Source organism: Myotis lucifugus, unplaced genomic scaffold (genome assembly GCF_000147115.1).
Source record: "Myotis lucifugus unplaced genomic scaffold, Myoluc2.0 scaffold_110, whole genome shotgun sequence".
Classification (NCBI taxonomy): Eukaryota; Metazoa; Chordata; class Mammalia; order Chiroptera; family Vespertilionidae; genus Myotis; species Myotis lucifugus.
In genome coordinates, this window is record NW_005871158.1 from 3,113,275 (window position 1) to 3,137,954 (window position 24,680).

Here is a 24,680-nt window from a genome sequence, read left to right on the forward strand (position 1 = left end):
TATACACACACACACACACACACACATATATACACATATATATATATACCCTCCCCCCGACACATACACACATATATTATATACATATAATATAAAGTTAATAAATTTAATAAAGTTTAGAATATACAGTTAATAAATTTAAAAGACATGTCTATTCAAACCAAACTTAAACTAGCTTTAATATTAAATATTTTCCTAGATTACATTATCTTAAAAATAAAGGGTTTTTTATTATTGCTTAATTTATATAAGCCAAATAAATATTAAAATTAACAATACCTCCTGGAGGTAAAAAAAAAAAAAAAGCACACTATATCACATATAAAACATACAAACAAACAAGATCACAAAAAGATAAAAAACAAACAGAATTAAAATAATTATAGAAAAAACACAAGATTTTTATTTTCCCTTCACAATTTTTAAAAAATTTTGTTTTATTGGTTAAAGTATTACAGAGAGTATTACATATGTCTCTCCCCCACCCCCCCTTGACATTCCCCAGCCTCCCCTCCCTTCACAAGGAGGCTGGGGAAAGAGGGGGTCAGGCATGGAAGACTTCAGCCACTTGTACAAAATAAAGGCTATAACAAGAGACAAAAAAGAACTCTGCAATTTCACTTCTGGGTATGTATCTGAAGAAACCCAAAACACAATTTTGAAAGACATATGCATCCCTATGTTCATTGCAGTATTATTTACAATAGCCAGGATATGGAAGCAACCTAAGCATCTACTGACAGACAAATGGATAAAGAAGATGTGGTACATATATACAATGGTATATTCCTCAGCCATAAAAAAAAGAGTGAAATCTTGCCATTTGTGACAACATGGATGGACTAAGAGGGTATTATATTAAGTTAAATAAGTTAGCCAGAAAAAGGAAAATACTATGATTTCACTTATATGTGAAATCTAAAAAACAAAATAAATGATCAAACAAATCAGAAACAAACTTATATAGAGAACATTATTATGATGGTTGCCAGATGGGAGGGGGAATTGATGGGGTGGGCGAAAATGGGGAAGGGATTACGATTATAAATTGCAAACTGCCAGTTATAAAAATAGTCATGGGGATATAAAGTACAACATAGGGAATAGTCAATAATATTGTAATAACTATGTATGGTGTCAGATTAGATTAACTATGTATAATCTAATATTGTAGATGAACTATGTATGGACATTAGACTTATCGGGGTGATCATTTCGTAAGTTATATAAATGTCACTCACTATGTTGTACACTTGAAACTAATATTATATGTCAGCTGTATTTTGAAAAATTAAAAAATTATTTTAAAAATTATTTTAAAAAGGAAAAAAGGCCCTAGCCAGTTTTGCTCAGTGGATAGAGTGTCCACCCACACACTGAGGGGTCCCCGGTTTGATTCCGGTCATGGGGAAGGAACCTTGGTTGCAGGTTCCCCGACCCTGGTCAGATGGGTTTAGGAGGCAATCAATCGATGTGTCTCTCTCACATCAATGTTTCTCTCTGTCTCTCCCTCTCCTTCCCACTTTCTCTAAAAATCAATGGAAAAATATCCTCAGGTGAGGATTAACAAAAAAAAAAAAAAAAAGGAAGAAAAGCTAGGGAGATCCAAGATGGTGGCAGAAAAGGTGGATGTTACACTCACCTCTTCCTAGGACCAAACTGTAATCACAACTAAAATTAGAACAATCAACCTGAATAACCAACTGAAGACTAGCTGAAGAGAAGTCTTATAACCAAGGAAAAGAAAGAAAAGCTATTAAGCAAACAGAACTAGAAATACTTTTATAAGATTTTAAGAACATAAAGCACAATAAACTATTTTATTAAGATATAAAAATTCAGCCCTAACCGGTTTGGCTCAGTGGATAGAGCATCGGCCTGCGGACTCAAGGGTCCCAGGTTCGATTCCGGTCAAGGGCATGTACCTTGGTTGGGGGCACATCCCCAGTGGGGAGTGTGCAGGAGGCAGCTGATCAATGTTTCTCTCTCATCGAGGTTTCTAACTCTCTATCCCTCTCCCCTTCCTCTCTGTAAAAAAAAATAAATTAATTAAAATATATGAAAAAAAATGTTAAAAAAAGATATAAAAATTCATCAAAGCTGTTTAATGGAACAATTTTTTAGTGTAAGCAAACTATCTTTAATCTGAAATAAATTTATCTATTCCTAGAACATCCATCAGAACATATCACCATGAAGAACTAGTGAAAACATAGACTCTATATTCCAAAACCATTTTTGAATCAGTTGTTTGGTATGCATTTTCCCATGAAACAATACTGCAAATGATAGCAAAAGACTGAGAAGCTTAGTCAACTGGTAATTTGGCTGAACTATTGGAATATACTTCTCAATAAGTCTATTCCTAGATGATTTCTGAGTACATTCCTTTGGCTTATAAATGAGAATAACTTTCTACCTCATCTTCCTTTCCTGGTATAAAGAAAAATTATTTGTCTTTAGTGGTCAGCAGCTGTAAAAAGATAGAACTATATTGCAAAAGTAGATGGCTTATTCATTTCTGGTACCTATAATTTTGTTTATTTAAGTGTCCCTGATGCCCAATCTACCTGAAAAATTTCTTTTCATTTTTCAAAACCCAGCCCAAATGCTGTTACCAGCTTACTTACCCCTGTATGTTTCAAAGGAGGCTATATAGCATATGGTGGTTTAAGTGCACTGTATGGGCTTGGAGTCATATATAGTCTGAACTAGCATCCTACCTCTATTACTGCCTAGTACATGACCATGAGGAGTTAATACTTTTTATTATATGTAAAACATGAATAATAATAATGTTACCTACTCATAGGATTGCTGTGAAGATTAAAAGAAATAATGGAAGTATAACACTTAGTTATAACACTTAGTGTCCAGCAGAGAGTGACTGTTAAATGAATGGTAGCTATTATCTATATATACAAAAGCCTAAGTGACCGGCCGACCATTCGACCAGTAGCTATGACGCATACTGACCAGGGGGCAGACGCTCTAAACTATTTTCTACCGGTCCTGATGAGGAGAGTATCATTATTTTTAGTCAAGGTACATGACAGGAAAATTTAATATTTGCAGACTGATTTTTAGGATAGTCTTAGAAATAAAGTAAATCCACATACAATTTTCTTAATTCAGCAACATGAAAACTTCCTTATCACTAGAAATCAAAATTATAAATAGGAGAGTGCTTTACTTTAATCATTAATTTCCTTGAGAAAACCTTTTGAACACAAGGAATAATGCTTGGGTTTTCAAAAGAATAAGGGTTTCTAGACCATGCTTATCTGTAACTTGTTTTTTCATACTAGGTTAGTGGATCAGAAGAGATCATAAAAAATGTACACAAATAAGTAAAAATTATGCAGAATCCTAAATATCTCATATGTTATCATGGCTGAAAATCAATAGTCACAGGAATGATGCCCAAAATTTTAGGACAAATTAAATTAAACCATATCTAAGATTAAAAATTTTTGTTAATGTTTTGTTTCTTCATTCAGAATGTACTTAGATTGACTACCTCCAGGAGGTATTACTCAAAACACTCAGACTTTAACTGAAGAGTGTATGTAACACCAGGAAAGAGTAATGTCCAAACTTTTTCCTTTGAGGTTTAAATTAACTTACTGAGTGTTTTTTTCCCCCCTTAATGAAGAGGCTTATGTTACCCATTACATTTCTCATCACTGTGAATAAACGTTATTGTACAAATAATTCAAGATTGGATGAGAAACATGCTTTTCCATTAATGTCTTAAAGATATTTATCATTAGAAAATAATAGAGGACAAGAAAATTGACCTAGAGCCATAGTAACAGAAAGTACTCCTCTATCAAAACACATTAGTTTAAGTAATTTAAATTACTTAATATAGTACACTAGGCAAAATTATCTGAATTTCATGAGTTGAATCTCACAGATTCAAGGTAGTGCCAGTTTAAAAGTATTCAGCTACTAAGAAATCTGTTAACTGAAATTAGGCAAGTATCCTTTTTTGCAATCTCAGTAATACCACCATGCAGGGAAAAAGAAGAGAAGAGTAAAATGACTTCCCTCTATCCACAACGGTAAATACCACAAATCTATTGGTATGTATAAAAATTTTTAGCTTAATTGCAGTCACTTTGACACTTGAGATAAACTATAAAGGGTTTTTAGATCATAATAAAAAATAAAATATTTTTCATGCAAATATTGACTATTTTAGATAATCATTAAATAGGTTTAAGAAAAATAAACCTTCAATATTGGAACAGAAAAAATCTTGTTAAAAGAAGACAATCTTCTAAAATATAATTATAATCAAGAATTTACAAAAAAAGGAGACATATGTAATACTCTTTGTAATACTTTAAGCAATAAAACAAAATTTAAAAAAAGAATTTACAGAAAACACTTCTCATGAAAGAGTCAGTCATAACCAGTAATAAAGTGTTGTTACAATACAGAGGAAGGAAGAAAGAAATATGTGAAGATCAAAATTTATCACTTACCTCATGATTCAGCTCTGCTATCTGATCTTTCAGTTCCCTAATATACTGGTTAGAATCAGACTTGTTAAGCTGTCCTTGAAGCTTTCCTTCTTCTTTCTGTTTTGTGAAAACATCAAAGGAAAAACAAAGGAATTTTCACAGCATGTACTCAAATACTTGAAAATATAGGACAGCATAATGTCATACCCTTTAAATGGCTAAATTCTGAACAAATCTGTTCTCTATCTATGAAAAACAACTCATAGTATACTTTACTGAGTATTTCTAAATAATGCTTAATGGAACTGTTTACAATAAATACAATTTACAAAAGGTACCTTTGAGAGACTCTTACAAATCAATAGTTAATTGGGTCTAGTAGTGAAAAAAATTATCCTAGAATTTCAAAGCTATTTATAAATAACATATGGAGGGAAACTATTCAGAGACGTAAAATTTTTTAAAAAACATTATTTTTATAAAATGTTTTTTCCAAGTATTATATGTAGCATGAGAAACGGCAGTTATTTTGAGTGCTAATGATTTTCTCTCTATAAGAGATTCAGTGCTTAGCTGAGAAGGGAGTGAGCCTCCTACAGCTACACTGGGAATCTGCTTTTGCTTGGGCAGCAGAGAAGGGGAGGAAAAAAGGCTCTTCAAACCACTCTTAAAAGGGGAAGACAGCTCTGACTCTCTTCTATTCAATTAGCTCAGGAATGTGTGCTGGGAGTCCTAGAAATCGCTGCTGTAGCCCTTCCCTTTATTGCTCTTTATTCTTTTTTGGCAACCTGCATTAAAAACCTTTTATTGGATATGGCCTGCTGAAGCAGTTTGATTTAACTAATATTTGTATAGCTGCAAAACACAACTACAGTTTCTATAGGCTCTAAAACTTTTCTTATATATTTAAACACATGAATATCATATATAAATCACCTAAGCACAGATCTAATTTAACAATTACTATATCCCAAATACTTATGCTAGGCTTCTTATATATATACAAAAGATGCCTATGAATTTTAGCCATAAGCCTTAAGGAAAACACACACATATTTTGAAACTTTAGTTAAAATATTAGTTTGTCGGCCAGAGAAGGGTAGAACCAACAGAAGAGCTGAGAAACCAAGCAGATTGGTTCCTAATTAAATTATTTCAGAAGCCTTTCCTACCTGCTTTTTCTTTTCTTTTTAAAAAGATTTTTATTGATTTTCAGAAAGAGAGAAAGGGAGAGCGGAAGAGAGAGAAAACATGGATCAGCACAACCTCTACCAGGGATCCAGCCCGCTACCCAGGCATATGCCCTGACCAGGAATGAAACCGGCAACCTTTCGGTGCATGGGAGGATGCCCACCCAATTGAGCCACACTAGCCTGGGCAACCTGTTTTTTCATTTAATGAACCAATAAAGTCCCTTTATTATTTGAACCAGTATGTGTATGGGTTTCTATCACCTGCAACCATAATAGCTAAAATATCTTGAGGACTTATCAGACTTTCTCCATTGAGGATCCCCAAAGGAATTAAGCCCTAACTCCTAAAAGCATCCTTGTATGTAGTGATTTAACTCACCTCCCAAATTCAGTCTGTTTCATGATTATCTTATCCTAACACTTTCCTTGGCTATAGACTTACTCCATCTTAGTCCTGTGAACCCCAAAGTGGGAAAGGATGATGTCAAATAAAAGGGCATAGGTAGTGAGTGAGTGAAGTGAGAAGAATGTAGAAAAGAGAAAAATAACATATGGAGGGAAACTATTCAGTGACGTAAAATTTTTTAAAAAAACATTATTTTTATAAAATGTTTTTTCCAAGTATTATATGTAGCATGAGAAATGGCAGCAGCAACTGAGTAAGTAGATACACTTCCAAAGGCAACTAATTTGGTGAGAATCACTCACTTAGATATATATGTTCAGCTATACTTTTTGATGATTTTTAACTTTAGTGTCACATCATATTAATTCCCTTGAAAGGACTGATTAAATAGAAAGTGTAACCCACTTCTAGAAAAAAATCCTTCAGGACGAAATGGAAAGGCTAGTTATTTGTGGTTTGGGGTCAGACTTGGAGAAAGGTACCTTTAAATCTGGTCCTCAACGAAGGCAAAGTTCTTGAGGATTTTGGACATCCCATAGCAGTAATATCATGTGGGATACAATAGAAATTTCAGGGCAAATAAAATGACAAAGCCCAAGGTAAGCTCTAATGTTGTAAGAAAAAAGTTCAAGAATACAGAAATACTTCAACTTGAAAGGATGAAAAATGACCAGTAACAATAATTAATACCAATTCTTTCCTGTAAAAAAAAAAAAGTTTGTTAAGATAGAAACCATTAAATTCGTTTTTACAGAAAGTGATCAAGTGATGCCAAAGAGCTGTTTCCTCCAAAGGTAGTCTTAGTAGGGTTTAGCTAAACTTTTTTGTATAGCACCTCGATTTCTTTGGAGGAAAGGCAGTATTTAATAAAAAATGAGGCAGTTAAGAAATTTTACAATAAAAATGGGAGTGTTTTTAACTTAACGACTCCTGAAAGATACTTGTGGAAATCAAAGAAGTTCTCTTAGATTTTATGACTAAAAAAACCCAGATGGTCCTTGAATTTTCATTAATTGTAGGAAAAAGGAAGAATTTCAAGAGAAAAACTTTATGTCTAACTCCTATTGTATATAATTGTTTTTAGATTTAAATATAACTTTATAGAGCTTAATATTGGGTTTCTTCAGTAAAACTTTTTTTTAATCTTTATTGTTCAGATTATTATAGATGTTCCTCTTTTTTTCCCCACATAGCTCCCCTCCATCCAGTTCCCATCTCACCCCATGCCTTCGCCCCCCCATTGTCCTCGTCCATAGGTGTAAACTTTGTCCAATCTCTTCCCACACCCTCCACAACCCCTTCCCCCCGAGAATTGTCAGTCCGCTCAATTTCCATGCCCCTGATTCTGTTACATTCACCAGTTTATTCTGTTCATCAGATTTTTTATTCATTTGATTTTTAGATTCACTTGTTGATAGATATGTATTTGTTGTCACTTTGTTGTTCATAATTTTTTATCTTTATCTTTTTCTTCTTCTTCCTCTTCTTAAAGAATACCTTTCAGCATTTCATATAATACTGGTTTGGTGGTGATGAATTCCTTTAGCTTTTTCTTGTCTGTGAAGCTCTTTATCTGACCTTCAATTCTAAATGATAGCTTTGCTGGGTAGAGTAATCTTGGTTGTAGGTTCTTGCTATTCATCACTTTGAATATTTCTTGCCACTCCCTTCTGGCCTGCATAGTTTCTGTTGAGAAATCAGCTGACAGTCGTATGGGTACTCCCTTGTAGGTAACTGACTTTTTTTCTCTTGCTGCTTTTAATATTCTCTCTTTGTCTTTTGCTCTTGGCATTTTAATTATGATGTGTCTTGGTGTGGTCCTCTTTGGATTCCTTTTGTTTGGGGTTCTCTGCGCTTCCTGGACTTGGAAGTCTATTTCTTTCACCGGGTAGGGGAAGTTTTCTGTCATTATTTCTTCAAATAGGTTTTCAATATTTTGCTCTCTCTCTCCTTCTGGCACCCCCATAATTCGGATGTTGGTACGCTTGAAGTTGTCCCAGAGGGTCCTTACACAATCTTGATATTTTTGGATTCTTTTTCTTTTTGCTTTTCCGGTTGGGTGTTTTTTGCTTCCTCGTATTTCAAATCTTTGACTTGATTCTTGGGATCCTCTAGTCTGCTGTTGAATCTCTGTATATTATTCTTTATTTCAGTCAGTGTATGCTTAATTTCTGACTGGTCCTTTTCCTCTTTTTTTGGCATTCTCACTAAGATCCTTGAAGGTCTCACTAAGTTCCTCAGAGGTTTCTAGAAGATTCTTGAGTAACCTTATAACTGTGGTTTTGAACTCTATATCCAGTAGTTTGCTTTCTCCCATTTCTTTCATTTGTGACACATTTCTTTGTCTCCACATTTTGGCTGCTTCCCTGTGTTTGTTTCTATGTATTGGGTAGCTGCTACGTCTTCCTGAGTTGATAGAGTGGCCTTGTGTGGTAGGTGTCCTATAGAGCCCAATGGTTCAGCCTCCCCAGTCACCTGAGGTGGACGCTCTTGGTGCACCCCTTTGTGGGCTGTGTGCACAGTCTTGTTGTAGTTGAGCCTTGATTGCTGTTGGTATCACTGGGAGTAATTGACCTCCGGCCCAATTGGCTGTGAGGACCAGCTATGTCTACAATGGAAGAACTCCTGTGCTGGAAACAACCTTATGTGGCAGGACTTGCTTCAGTGGGGCTTTGGTGCTCACTGAGTCTGCCCTTGAGTGTGTCGCTTATGGATGTGAAGAGTTGTGATCCAGTATGGTCTCACACTGAACACTGGGTACACTGGTTCTTGGATCTCCAAAGTCAGCCACAGCCTGGGGCTGCCTAGCAGGAGCTACAGAGAGATCTGCAGATTCCTCCTCTATGTATCGGGTTTGGAAGTGCCCAGAGGCCTAGCTGTGTAGCAAGGCAGGCTGCTGCCTGTTTAACAGGTTTTAGGCTGAGAAAGGACTGGCCATTCATATGCAAAAGCTGCTGTGCACAGCTTGGGTGGGTTGTAAATTGGGTGGGGCAGGGTCTCAGGGAATCACCAGGGCAGAGCAAACAGCAATGGCTGCCAGTCAGCCCTGCACCGGAGAGGTCCCCGTGTCCCAGTGTCCCCAAGCAGGAACAATGATTGCCGCAAGCACCGCTGAAGGAAGCCACCCTCGTGTTCCTGTCCCAATGCCAGATAGTCCAGTTTCTCCCCATATGTGTCTGGGTCCCCCAGAGTCTTGCCCAGAACTGGAGTTCAGAGCAAGCTGGAGCTTGTATCTCCCTTCCAATTAAAAAAGCAGCACACCCGGGTGCCAGAACTTTCCATACCTCCGCACCTCCTACCAGTCTCAATGTGCTTTCTTCACCTCTCTAGTTGTGGAACTTCCACTCAGCCAGCTTTCCTGTGGTTCTGGATGATAGTTGTTCTGCCTTTTAGTTGTAATTTTGATGTGGTTGTTAGAGGCAGCAAGTACAGGTGTTTACCTATGCCGCCATCGTGGTTCTCCTTCAGCAAAACTTTTACAGACAACAAGTCAGACTATGATGTCCATTAAACCATTTTCTCTGGACACACACACACACACACCCCACAAACAACAATTTGTAAGGCACACTGACTAAACTGAGGAAAGAGGAAGGGTGACCCGAGGACAAGACAGTCACCATCCCAGCACACTTGTCACACATCAGCAGCACATGTGTGACAGACACACCAGTTAGAAAGCTCTGCATGGGATATTCTGATTCGACAGTCTGCTTAAAGGAAATATAGCTGCTACTTAAAAAACAGAACTGAAAAGTGAGAGATATTTTAAATGCTATTTAATAAATTAAAATGTATAAATAACCTTTTATCTAAAAGTCTGGGATTTTTGTGTTCTATAAATGGGCTCTCATTTAAATATATTAATTCAAAGTCATTTAAGAATCCTCTTTAAATGTAAAAACTGAATAACTATATATTTACAATACCCTCCCCAAATCTAAGTAAAAATAATATATTTTAAGAAGGGGTATCAATTTAATTTCACTTGTGAGACAGTTCATTCAATAACCTAATATTTAAGATTTTTGCAAGTATTTTTAAGCTTTCTATTTTCAAGCAATGTCCGCATGGTTCTTTCTGATAAGCAGGTGGGAAAATGTCAACTATGCTAATAAATTTACCAGGAACCTACATTTTCTTAAGTTTTTTTGTCTAGCTGATAACATCAATACATTGCCGGTTAACCAGTTTCCTAAGCAAAACTAATTAGGTAAGTAATAAACTTAAAGAGCTCAAACACATCAACAATTTTGGTATTCTGTAATTTCACTGAACAGACTTTAAATATATAACCTTTTGGCACACAATAAAAGAAACTTTATATTAAGAGGGCATAAAGTAACATTTGAAAAAGGTTTAAATGTACATTTCACTCTTGGAACTATCTTTGAATATTTTAGCAATTACCAGTATAATATCTATGATAATCTAATTCATATTGAGGCCTTAAACCATAGAACTTTGTACATACACCTCTTATTAATCAAAAGGTCATCCATAACTCTAGTTAGTAATATGCATGTTTAAGTGACTAAGGGTAAAGTGTAACAAGTTTACTCTGAAATGCATCCAAAAATTAGGCAGCTAGAATGGTGGATAGGTGAGTTTCTGATAAAGAATAGATCAAATATATCAAAATATTAATTTTAGAATGGAGGCGGGTGAGTTTATGGTGTTCATAGTCCAATTCTTTCCACTTCTGTATGTCTGAAAATTTTCATGTAAAATACTGGGAGGAAGAAGCCATCAATAAAAATAATTAATTGTCTCTCCTTACTGCCTGCTAAAGAGTGAGCCCTTGGTCCACACTGTACCTCATTTATATATAGAAAAAGATACTTATCTCCCAAAGGTTAGTGACTCTTCATTTAAAATTTACCTTTTGCTCTAGGAATAGATACTACTTTCTTCACATTTACTGGAAATTTAAGAAACTAAAAAGCAATATGATTAAATCACATAAATTAGTATCTTATTAAAATATAACATAACTTTAGAGAGAGCTGAGTTATAATTTCATCTCCAGAATATTTTGTAGTAGATTTTGTGGTTGTTTCCTCAAGATTCCTTATCTCTCCGTCATTATGTAATGGTATTAAGATTAGAATCATCCCCATCCTTAACCCTATTTGTAAGCCCTGATTAATAGGGTTTAAAACAAGCAGGGTAATCACACCTATGTTGCACAGTGGTTGATTCAGGGGTTGTACAAATAGTGTGGTTTTCAAAATCTTTTGCTGGAAATTATGGGGCACAGTTTCTTATTCTGGACATTATGATATGTGGGTACTTGTTAGCCATTTTAACACAATAAGGAAAAAACCTCCTGAGGAGAAAAATGACAAGGGCAGAGTCTTGAGAATCATGCTTCAATGCAACAAGTTGGAGTCCACATCAAACTTCCTGAAGCACATCCTACTTTTGAACTTTTCAGGTTCATGAGCCAATAAATCCCTTTTATTATTAATAGCCACGGATAAATTCAGAATTGGGTTTTCTGCTAACTGCAAAAAACATAATAGTTTAAAATAAAATATGGCTAAGTAAATGAATACAAAAATATAAATAATATAATCTAAAATGCCTAAAGCGGTAGTTCCCACGGTTGACTATGAAGAAAAATCACTTTGGGAGTTTTGTAAACATACAGATTAAAAGAACCCATTCTGACCTGAATCCTAAATATCTGGGATTGGGGCTTGAAATCAGTACAATTTGAAAGCCACACTATAGTGGTGATTATGATGTAGCCAGTGTGTAGACCTAAACTTGAAATGCCCTGGTTTGAAGCACCTTTGAAAATTAACTATCAACTGTTTTTTAACACAAACTCAAAATTCTATTAATGTGCCAATTATAAATTACCTTTAATCCTATTTCCTAAGGATCTCAAACATTTTATGACTTTACACTTGTTATAAAAATTACTTAGTATAATTTTACATATAAAAAAGAGAAATATTTCTTTCAACTACCACCACAATGGTAAATGTGGTAAATGACCAAGACTCATAACCTTATTTACAAATAGTCTCTACATTTCCAGAAAGAATAATTTAAAAACAAAAATAGAGGAAAACTGTCAAGGGCTCTTAAATTAATTTCTTTTCAATTCTGCTATCAGTTTCACTTCACATTATATCTATGCTACTTTCAGCTGGTCAGTTCCCTGTCTACAGAGGTTGGTTCAATTTTGAACTCAAATCCCTTTCTTGGTTAACCTACTTCTCAAACAGAAATATTATTTTAAAATCTAGTAATATATGATGAGGAACTAAATAAAATGGTTAGGATCTGAGAAAATTCCACACATATGACCCCTATTACTGAAAACTAAGATAACGGTTCTAAAGAATGAAGAGAAACCAAATATTTGGAGACCAGCAAAATGATTCTATAAAAACTTAAGAACATCAATTTCTATGAGGAGATATGGCAATAAATAAGGGGAATTTGAAGTCCAATTCCCTAAACTTTTTATTAGGTAACAGGTGGGTATAATAAAAAAGCCATGTTCTTTAATATAACACATAAATGTGTGGAGAGGAATATTTTACTCAGAGTAGTGGTTCCAGTGTTCCACCACTTCCACTGTGCAGCAATGACTTTAGGCATATACACTCACCTGCTTTTCCCCTGCAACCAAGGGAGCTGTAATCAGAAAAAGGATGAGGTAGAAATGGAATGAGCCCAGGATGTGCCACATATTCTGTTACAGTTGATTAAAAAATCAACAAATACTGTAGTCAGCAGGAAAAAAAATGACTAGATATTTACGCAGTGTATAAACAGTCACAGTTGAAAGTGGACATTTTATTCAGAGATCTCTTCAACTACATCTCCTGTACTCCAACACGTACTTAGAAAGTTGAATAATTACATGTGGTGGTGGTTCCTCAAACTAGAAGATGTAAGAAAAAATGTGCAATGTTTTCTCGATACCTCTAAGCAGCATGTTTTTACATGATATATTGCACCAAATCTGAGATGAATACGTTGTTAAATTGCTTTAAACAACTGTTTGGGAGGAAAGTGGGGTTTAGTAGTGTATGCTCTTAAAAAATATTGTGGAGTGGAGAGAAGAAGAGGCAGGGGCCAGGTTTGTTTAAACCCACAAATTTAGTCAGCTCATTTTAAAAGAGATATTGTAATAGGAATGTCTAGAAATCGATTCTTGTTTATTTGTTTCTTTATCTATGTTTTTAATGTTGGCAATAACTTATCCTATCTTGCCACAGGAAGGACACTTCCTTACACAGGAAGATAGCAGATTTTAAAAGCCATTGTTACAAGCCATTGGTTTTTTAATACTCTCTACTACCAGATAATTTGCTTAGAAGTTTTTGGGTTTTTAAGATAATTTAAACAGTTAATAACTGTTTAAGGTAATTTAAACAGTTAATCTTGTATATTATTTACATCTTACAAAATTTTTCTCTAGCCTTTTAGTTTTCAAATTTTTCAAATTTACAGATCTAATAGTACAACAATACCTATATGCCCTCCAATTATATTCACCAGTTACTATTTTGCCACATTTGTCTTCATTTTTTCCATCTGTGTATATCTTCTGAACCACTTGAATGTAAATTGCAGATAAGACATGCCACTACTATATGTTTCAGTACGTATCTCCTAAGAATAAGGAAATGTCTTCCATAACCAAATGCCATCATAACACCTAAATTAATACTAATTCCATAGTATATTCATTGAACATGTAGTTCCTATTCAAATTTCCCTAAAAGTGTGCAAAATGTTTATTACTGTCCAGAATAGAACCAAGGTTCACAGTTACATTTGGTTACTGTATCTCTTTAGCCTCTTTTAACCTATAATAGTCCCTCTGCCTTTTTTAATGACATTGTTAATATTTTTGAAGAGTCCAAGTCGAAAAATTGTGTATTATACACGTTAAAATAGAAATTTTTACCATTCCAACAAAACTCCAAGTAAAACACTGTTTTTATTCCCTTTTTCAAACCAAGTAGGCAGTGAGGTAAAACTAATGTAATATATATTTAATGGGTGGTTGGATCAAGGGAGTAAGTGTAGACCAAAACATTTTTGCCTCTTATTAAGAGACTACCCTATAGGTTTAACTGTGAGGTTCAAAGAACTCTCTCCATGTTTGACATCACTTTAAAATAAACCTGTCATTTGTCTCTTCACAAAAGTATTCTAAAAAGTAGGCAGATGACTTTAAATTCCGGGAAAAGTATAGGGTTAGTCACAAAGAAATCACTAAGAGAGGACTTAAAAAAGAAAGCATCAACTCTGGCCAGTTTTTTCCAGTGGTTAGAGCCCGTGGACTGAAGGGTCTTGGGTTCAATTCCCAATCAAGATACATACCTGGATTGCAGATTCAACCCCCGGCCCGGCCCCGGTCTAGGTGCATGCAGGAGGCAACCAATCAATGTATCTCTCGCTCACCCCCTCCCTCCGTTCCACGCTCTAAAAATCAATGTAAAAAAGTTTCCTCAGGTGAGGATTTAAAAAAAAAAAAGAAAGCATCAAATAGCCACTCATTAAGGTTCATCTTGCACTGACACAGTGCTCACAGCTAGAGAACTCTATAGCTAAAGAAAATGTGATTCATCTTCTGGATAGTGTAAATGTCATATTTTATTATCTTCATATTCCATGTCATGGGGGTTATCATCTCAGTGAAAGATTCATCTCCATTTCTGTTTCTTGGCTCTGTTTCTTGTTTTTTACTCTACCAACTAACCTATCAAAGGGTGCACTGTTTGTTTTTTGTTATGTGTGTGTGTGTTTTTGACACCACAAAGTTAAAACCCAAATACGTGCTCTTGTGTCATGTAAAGCAGCTTCTGCCTCACTTTCCCCTATGAGGAAAGGATAGAGGGCGAGACAGCCCATTTACTAATGATAAACACCGTCACGCTATGCTGGGTTAGGACCTGACAGGACCTCTGGGGAGTGCTGCCTTGGGATACCAACACTTTTGAAGAATTAGTTCCAAAAAGCCTTTCTAGGTAAACATCATTTCATCTTCTTGTCATTTTACTGCCCATCGCTGTTATTTCCCTAGATCCGCTTCTCCCAACCTGATGATTATTGTGGTCTAGAGACCAACTGTTCCCAGACTCTGGATTCTTATTACCAATTGCTTCCCTCTCGGTTGATAAAGAATAATCCTCTTTTGGGGGATGGTCCCTTCATCTGTGCACTGTCCTCAGAGATGGCTTGACCTAAGCTTCAATAGACTAGAGGATGAAGCAGATTCAGGGGCTGGCTAACTTACCAAGGACCACATGGCCAGCTAGGAAAAAGCCAGGTGCAGAAGTCAGCTTTCACTCCTAGTCCCACATTTGTGAGACAGATCACAGCAGGGTATGTGCTGGAATTGTTTTCCTAAAAATGGTGTTGCTTATTTTATGTTCTTCATGTATCTTTTTCTATTTAAATTAATTAATATTCACTACCCATCTTTTCAAATAACATACACATTTCTTAGTTCTTTATTTTGACTTGTTTTAAGGTGAATTTCCAGTAGTTTTTTAAAGAAAGGATCATGAGCCTTGGCTGGTCTGGCTCAAAGGCTGGAGCATTAGCCCGCACACTGAAGGGTCACAGGTTCGATTCCCATCAAGGGAAGGTACCTGGGTTGCAGGTTCGACTCCTGGCCCTGGTTGGGGCATGTGCGGGAGGCAACCGATCCATGTGTCTCCCTCACATGGATGTTTCTCTCTCCCCACTCCCTCCTACTCTCTCTAAAAAAGCAATGAAAAATATATACTTGGGTGAGGATTAACAACAACAATAACAAAAGATCACACCCAGCCGGTGTTGCTCAGTGATTGAGCATAGAGCTATGAACCAGGTCACAGTTTGATTCCCAGTCAGGGCACATGCCCCGGTTGCAGGCTTGATCCCTGGTACAGGAGGCAACTGATCAATGATTCTCTCTCATCATTGATGTTTCTATCTCTCCCTCTCCCTTCCTCTCTGAAATAAATAAAAATATATATTTTTAAAAATCATGAGAACAGTATCCCAGCAGTCTTTTCAAAATGGAAAATGCCAACCTATTCTTATTTATTTATTTAATCCTCACCTGAGGATATACTTTCCATTGATTTTTTTAGAGAGAGTGAGGGAAGGGAAGGGGAGAGAGAGAGAGAGACATTGATGTGAGACACAACATCTGGTTGCCTCCTGCAAATGCCCAACTGGGGCCAGGGATCCAGCCCACGCCAGGGATCCAGCCCACAACCAAGGTATGTGCCCTTGGCTGGGAATTGAACCCGAGACCCTGTTCCAAGGGCCGGCACCGGCCAGGCTGCCAACTTGTTTCTTCAACATATTTGAATAATTTCTTGTTTGACTATAGTTGTTTGGGACACCCAAGGTCACACCCAAGGTCAGATTTCTGTAGACTAGCACTAAAAGAACTTTCTGTGGTAATGAAAATGTTCTCCATCTGCACTGTCTCATATGGTAGTTAATGGCTACCACATAACATGAGTCTACTGAGCTACTGTAACTGAGGAACTGATTTAAATTTTATTTAATTTAAATCAGCTAACAGTGGTTCTCAACCTCTGGGTCGTGACCCCTCTGGCGGTTGAACGACCCTTTCACAGGGGACGCCTAAGACCATCCTGCATATCAGATATTTACATTACGATTCATAACAGTAGCAACATTACAGTTATGAAGTAGCAACGAGAATAATTTTATGGTTGGGTCACAACATGAGGAACTGTATTTAAAGGGCCAGAAGGTTGAGAACCACTGAGCTCTGTATTGCAGAGTGCAGCATAGCCATTGCTTCATTGGTCTCTGGCACTGACTATGCTATGAGAAATCTGGAGGACAAGTCTTTATCTTGCCATAAAAACTTTGTAGGTAATTTGCCCTGAGAATTTACGGAGCATTCTGTATCAAATTCCTAGAACACAGGGTGGGTGTTCTTTTAATTTAATATTTGAATCTTCCTTAATTGTAGGTACCTTTCTTTTGTTGATTTTTAAAAAATTATTTTTAGAGAGAGATGAAGGGAGAGGGAGAGAGAAACATCAATCAGTTGCCTCCTGCCTGCATCCCAAATGGGGATCAAATCCACAACTGGGCATGTTCCCTGAATGGGAATGGAACCAGCAATCTTTCAGTGCACAGGATGGCGCTCAGCCAACCGAGCCACATTGGCCAGGGCTCCTTTTGTTTATATTTTTGAATACTTTCTTTCCATTTGTTGTGGGATACCAATTTTCCTTAGTGTAAAACAATCTGTCTGTCATCTGTACCTATTAGCTAATACTTGTTTTACATTCTTAATCTCTGCAGTCAGTTATCCCAAGTTTTTTTTCCATGCCTTTAATCCACTTTTTAGCATTTTCTATTAAATAGACTAGTCTTTTGTGGTTTCAGCAATAATGCACTAGACTTCAATTTGTTTCCTTAGTGGTACAATCTTTTCTCTTACCTCATTACATTTTTTTATCATCTTATCTTTTAATATCTTAATTTTTCTGAATTTGTTTAGTTGTTTAATAGGGTGAAACAATTAATTCCTCTCATCCTTGAATTACCTTTCTTTTTGTATGGGATCTCTTTGAGTGGTATTTCTTTCTTTCTCTGTTCTAATACTATAAACCTAGTTGTTGTACCATTTCTTCTCATCATGCTCATGGCTAGGTGATTGTCCAGGTATTTCAAATGTTTTAACAAATGGGTTATTTATTAACGCTTTTTTCCACCATATTTTAAATCTATTTTCTTTGCCCTCCAAGCTCAAGTTTGTTCACACTTTTCTACAACCCGAGGGATAGCACATGGAAAGGGAGAAGCTGGCTGGACAAGGGCTCCACATGTTCTTCTGGAATTTTGTTAAATGTCTTGTATAACCTAATTGGAAGGGGGATATGTCAAAACCTTGGTTTTAGAATTCAGAGCATTTCCCAAATTCACTGTGCTGTCCCACGGCCTTCACTTTAGTTAAAATTTCTTATCTCTCACTGGATTGTTCCTTCCAGAAGTTTTTACAACCCTCTGTCAGGAAATTACATTCTCGTTTTCCTTCTTTAAACATTTGGGATACACACAAATCCTTGGGGGATTGTGCTGACTCAACTATACCGTTTGGTGAGTGGAAAGGAGAGGAGAGACAGTCGAGGTTAGAAGCCAAGCCCTGGTAGGTCTCTCTGCTATAGAATGGTCTATTTCTTTCCTTAACTGTCACTGAAAAAGTTATTGCATTAGGTTGTGCTTTTTCCCTCTCAGGCTTCTTTTAGTGGAAAGTATTTGCCTTAAAAAAAAACAACAACTATTTTTTACTATTTTGTTAGATGACTGGGATAGAAAATTCTGGGATCAGTTTCAATCTATCTCTGGGGAAGCATTTGTTTAAATAAATGAATCTTTACATACATATAAAGTACTTAGAATCTGCTGCTCTATGACACAGAATATCAGACTCTCTTATACATGACTGTTTTCTGCCCCTTAAATTTAATTCAGCAATTATTTTTTTGAGCACCTGTTATATGCCATGGCACAAGGTATCATATAGCAGTAAATAAGAAAAACAAGGTTCTGATGTATTGTGTGGGTATGAGTTAATTTTTAAAGTAAACATAATTTCAGGCACTGATAAGAGATATATTAGCATAAAAAACATGATGATGAAATAGAGTAACAGTGTGAGGGGACTGCTTTACAAGGGTGGTCACAGAATATTTCTATGTTGGTGACTTTTAAATTGAGATATAAATATGAGAAAGAACTAGTATTGGGAAGATCAGCAAGAATAGAATTCCAAATGTAAGAAAGAGCAAGAACAAAAGCCTCAGTGTAGGAACGAATGATATTTGTTCAAGAAACAAAAAGACAGTTGGTGTTGCTAAAGCATAACGTAAAGGGGTGTGCTGTTTATGATGCAGAGAAGTAGGCAGGAGCCAGACCGCTTAGGGACTCTAAGGGCAGAGGAGTGTGGCACTTTTGCTAGGTTGACCAAGTTTTCTTTGTTGCTATTTTCTATAATTATCTGGAACTCCTACTTCTTATTTCCATTCTAGCAATATTTACTTTAAAAATTATTCAAATGTATGTACATTAAAAAAAGTACAATGGTAATCATGTAAATTCATAAAGTATAGAAAATACATTCCTGCCCTGGCTGGGAAGCTAAGTTGGTTGGAGCATCGTCCCACACACAAAAAGGTTGCGGGTTCGATCCCTGGTTGGGGCAGGGGGATGTATGGGAGGCAACCGATCACTTTTTCTCTCACATCATGTTTCTCTCTTGCTCTATTAAACAAACAAACAACAAAAATCATATTCTTGGATGAAGATTTTTAAAAAAAAAGTAAACTCCTGATCCTTTTGCACCAAGCCCTTTCCCACCAAACACTCTTGCCAAAGAGAATACTGTAAATAGTTTGATAGGTATCACAGATGACATTCCAATGTATTCTAATACTTACATATATGCATACACATGTATGTCTATACACATAATATATACAAACACTTTTTAAATAGACACAAAGGGAATTATAACATATATCCTGTTTATCATTTGTTTTTCTTACTTAATATGTCTTACAGATCTTTCTTCATTTTTTCTTAAAGATACGGACTATTCCAAGTATGGATTAACTATGGTTTAAGCATGCTCCTATTGATGAGAGTTGCCAATATTTTTAAATAATAAAAGCAATATGGGATGTATGATTTATCTTAAGTATATAAAAAACAAAATAAATCTAAAATAGAAGGGAGAAGATAATAAAAACAAGAACAGGAATAAAACAGAAAAAAATGGTGGCTTGTTGTTTAAATTAGCGATTGTTAAATAGTATCGTACTGCCCAGTAGTAGTAGAAGTATTGGCTACAGGAAGTACCACTGCTTTCTTTCTTGAATGCTCTATAGATGTCTAACATATCACCCAATTCTCAACTGAAACTTGTAACTAGTTAATAAATTTTTAAGTTAAGTTTAGAAGAGGAAATCAGTACTTAATATACCTTGACATTTTAAGCCTGACAACTTAAAACTTAAGACGCAGTTTACAAATAGACATCACACCCTTAAAGGAAATAACAGAAACAATTAGTAATCTCTCTATGCTCTCTTCATAGAGATTTCAAAATAAATCTAAGGTTATACATAGGATGTGGGTTTTCACTGGGAGTAGTATTACAGAAGGTTTGTGGTATTAGAAGGGTCATGACACAATGCAGGTTGCTTAGTCTCAAATGCAAGCATAAAGCTTACATTTAAAAAATATTTTAAATTATACTCAGAGATGAAAAAAATGTAACAAAGGGATTATGCTACATAAAGATATATCCAATCTCTCTCTCTGTAAAAGTTAAACTATTTTAGAGACCATAAAAAGGCAATATCTTGACTGTTTTAAAGGTTAAATAATACTTGTTTTCAAGGCTACATTATGAAACTATTTTCAACGGTCACAGAAGCAACCATATTAACTTGCAGCAGGGGCCCAATTTCTAAATCCCAATTTGATATTTTCAATTAATTTATCAAAGCAAATGTATTAAGAAAATAATAACTGCATATGAAATTATTATAGTAGAAGAAAATCCCATGATTTGAGTAAATTTCTGACAAGTGATAAGTAATCACCGTGATTAATCAACATAACCTTACTGAAACATCAATAGCAACCTCTAAGCTTTTAAGTTATTACTGATTTGTACTTTGCCCTAAGACAAATTAATCAGAATAGTAAATGTGGTAAATGTTAGCCTCTCTGTGACTTCAAGGTGACTCATTCGAAACATCTAAAAACAAATCATACTCATATCATGTACTATCGGTAAGTTTCTAAAACAGTTTCCTGTAATTTAAAGTCATGGCCAACAGATATATGAAAAGGTGCTCAACTTCACTAGTTATCAGGAAAATGCAAATAAAAACTAGAATGAGATACCACCTCCCACCTGTTAGAATGGCTATTATCAACAAGACAAATATATATAAATAAAACAAGTGTTGGAGAGGTTGTGGAGAAAAAGGAACCCTTGTTCACCGCTGGTGGAAATGTAAAATGGCACAACCACTATAGAAAGCAGTATGGAAGTAGCTAAAAAAATTAAGAATAGAGCTACCATATGACCCAGCAATTCCTCTTCTATCTACTGGAAAATTTTGAAAGTATTTATTCACATATGCACCTCTATGCAGTATTATCACAGGTTGCCAAGACAGAAACAACCAAAGTGTCCTTTGATAGATGACTGGATAAAAAGATGTGGTACATATATACAACTAGAGGCCCGGTGCATGAAATTTGTGCATGGGTAGGGTCCCTAGGCCTGGCTGGCGGTCAGGGCCGATTGGGGCCTTCTGGCTGCTGGCTGGAGCCTTCCTTCCAGCTGCCGGCCAGGGCCTCCCTTCCCTGGCTGCTGGCTGCGGCCTTCCTTTGTTCCACGCCCCCCCCTGGTGGTCAGCTCACGTCATAGCGAGCGATCGAACTCCTGGTCTCCTGGTCGAACTCTCAAGGGGACAGTTTGCACATTATGCTTTTACATATATAGATGGAATACTACTCAGTCAAAAGAAAAGATTAAATACTACCATTTGTGACAACATGGATGGACCTTGAGGATATCATGCTAAGCAAAATAAGTCAGTTGGAAAAAGCTAAGAACTATATGATTTCACTCATATGTGGGATATAAAACTGAAATTCATAGACACAGACAATAGTATGGTAGTACTAGAAGGAAGGAGAGTGGGAAGTAGTAAAGGGTAAAGGGGCCATGTATATGGGTGGTGGGTACACAATCTAATACACAGATGATGTATCATGGAAATGCACACTTGAAGCCTATATAATCTTATCAATCAATGTCACCCCAATAAATTTAATAAAAATAAATAATTGATTAATTAATCTAAATATTCATGTAGTCCTAATAAAAACCTTAGCAAGCAAGTAAAAAAACAACATTTCATGGACAAAAAAGTTTGAATGTTCATTTTAGTAACTAGAAAAAAATAAAAGTATATACTACATATAAATATTTTTAAGAAAATAAGGTAAGTTGAAAAAAATAATAAATCAAAAATTTTCCTCAGTGCTAAGACACACACATACACACACACAGAGTTTTAAAGTGATGTTTCTTGTAAGACCAGCTAAATGCACACATGAAAGATCAGCATTTGTACAAGGTCCAAAAAGCTAGAAAATATTTCTTATAAATTATAGTTTATTTGGAAACAAATCACTTTTGTGACTAATATTTAAAATTCTATGTAATTCTAGGGGTTCCCCAAAACCATGGGATTACATAAACTATTTTTATAGTAGTTTTTAAAAAAAAAAAAGTTTTAGACTTATAGAAAAACTGAGAAGACAGAATTCCTATTTACCCCCTGCACTATTTCCCCGATTATTAACATCTTCCATTAACAAAGTATGGTCAATTTGTTACCATTAAGGAATCAATATTGATAGTTTTACTAACTGAAGCTCATATGTTATTCAGTTTTCCTTATTGTGTGTGTGTGTGTGTTTGCTTGTTTTTTAAACTTAATGTCCTTCTGTTCTAAGATTCTATGCAGGACTCCACATTATATTTAGTTGTCATGTCTCTTAGGTTGCTCTTGGCTGTGACAGATTCTCAGACTGCCTGTTTTTGATCATCTGGAGAGTTTTGAGGAGTACAGGTCATGCATTCTGTAGGATGCCCCACTATCAAAATTTGTCTGATATTTTTCTCATGGTAAGACTGGGATTTGGGGTTACTGGAAGACTAGAGAGACAAAGTGGCATTATTATCACACTGAATCACGGGTACATACTTACAATGTGATTCATAACTGTTAATGTTGACCATAATCGTCTAAGTCAGCGGTTCTCAACCTGTGGGTCGCGACCCCTTTGGGGGTCGAATGACCCTTTCACAGGGGTCGCCTAAGACCATCGGAAAACACATATATAATTACATATTGTTTTTGTGATTAATCACTATGCTTTAATTATGTTCAATTTGTAACAATGAAAATACATCCTGCATATCAGATATTTACATTACAATTCATAACAGTAGCAAAATTAGTTATGAAGTAGCAACGAAAATAATTTTATGGTTGGGGGTCACCATAACATGAGGAACTGTATTAAAGGGTCGCGGCATTAGGAAGGTTGAGAACCACTGGTCTAAGTAAAGGAGTGTTTGTTAGGTTTCACCACTGTAAAGTTATATATTACTAGAGGCCCCGTACACGGATTCATGCACCGGTAGGGTCCCCTGGCCTGGCCTGCACCCTCTTGCAATCCAGGACCCCTTGGGGGATGTCAGACTGGTGGCTTTGGCACGATCCCTGCAGGCCAGGCCAAGGGACCCCACCGGTGCATGAATCCGTGTACAATGCCTCTAGTATGCATATAAGATCTTTGGCTAATCTCTTCCCGCCCTCTCCACTCCCTCCTTCCCTCTGAGATTCATCAGTCTGTTCCATGTTTCCATGCCTGTGCATTGAGTGTCTGCTCCCTAGTGGTCAGTGCGCATCATAGCTACCGGTCGACTGGTCACTTAGGCTTTTATACAGAGAGATTTTTTCCCTGTCCTTTCCATACTGTAGCCTTTGTAGGAAAGTCACTGTGCACAGCCCACACTTAAGGAGTAGGGATTTATGACTCTTCTCCTTGAGGGCAGAGCATATGGAACTCTTCTGCACAGAGATTTATCTCTTCTCCCCCATTTATTATGTTAGTCAATCATTATTTATATCAGCATGGATTCATAGATATTTATTTTATACTTTGAGTTACAATCCACTACTACTTTATATATTTTTTAAAGTACGCTTTTATTGATTTTTTAGAGAGAGGTAGTGAGTAGGGAGAGAGATAGAAACCCTGAGAGAGAAACATCAATCAGTTGTCTCCTGCACACCCGCTAATAGGGATCAAACCAAAACCCAAGCATGTGCCCTTACCAGGAATCAAACCAGCTACCTCTTGGTGCATGGGCTGACACTTAACCAGTGAGCCACACTGGCCAGGCATCTACTATTACTTTAAATATTCTTCCACCTTTGACGACCTGGAGCTCTTGCAGTTGGCTCCTCTTTGTCCCTTTAACACACATCTATTAATGTAAAGTTTTGTTTTGTTTTTGAGCACTCCTTTACTTTCTGGCATTATAAGATGCTCCAGGCTCATCTTGTATATTTCCTGTCTCAGTCCTGGAATCAGCTATTTCTCTGAGAAGCCTTGATTTCTTTTATTGGAAATGGTATAGAAAACAAGATCTGTGTGCTAGGTGTACATAAACTAATTTTTAATAAAACCAAGACAATCACTGATATTATGATACTTAAGAGTCTAACCTACCTTTACTAATTCTTCAGATGCTACTATGAGTTGGTTTTGGGTATCTGAATGATAACTTTCATTTACAGATACAGCAATACCTTAAAAACCTCTAGATACTTAATCCCCTTATATTTAACTGCATACTAAAGTTGGATACCAAGAATAATCTCTGAGCACATTAGTAAAAAAAAGTTTTAACTGAGTTTTATAATACCTAATGACTAGATAACAAGCTAAGTAAAATATTCTACATACCATACTTTCTTTGTTGAGAATTCA

At 36.0% G+C, this 24,680-nt stretch overlaps 1 protein-coding gene across 8 annotated transcripts in view; it reads right to left on the minus strand.

The window, feature by feature from the left end:
* EVI5 (ecotropic viral integration site 5) overlaps positions 1-24,680 on the minus strand; it is a 149,001-nt gene that overhangs the window by 28,650 nt on the left and 95,671 nt on the right. For 7 of the 8 annotated variants that reach the window (XM_023757659.1, XM_023757655.1, XM_023757656.1 and 4 more), the window contains one exon: positions 4,494-4,589. In XM_023757659.1, coding sequence (XP_023613427.1) covers positions 4,494-4,589 — 96 coding nt within the window. Of the gene's footprint in view, positions 1-4,493; positions 4,590-9,520; positions 9,545-24,680 lie in introns of those variants that run through there. The other variant, XM_023757664.1, reaches the window with a different exon arrangement.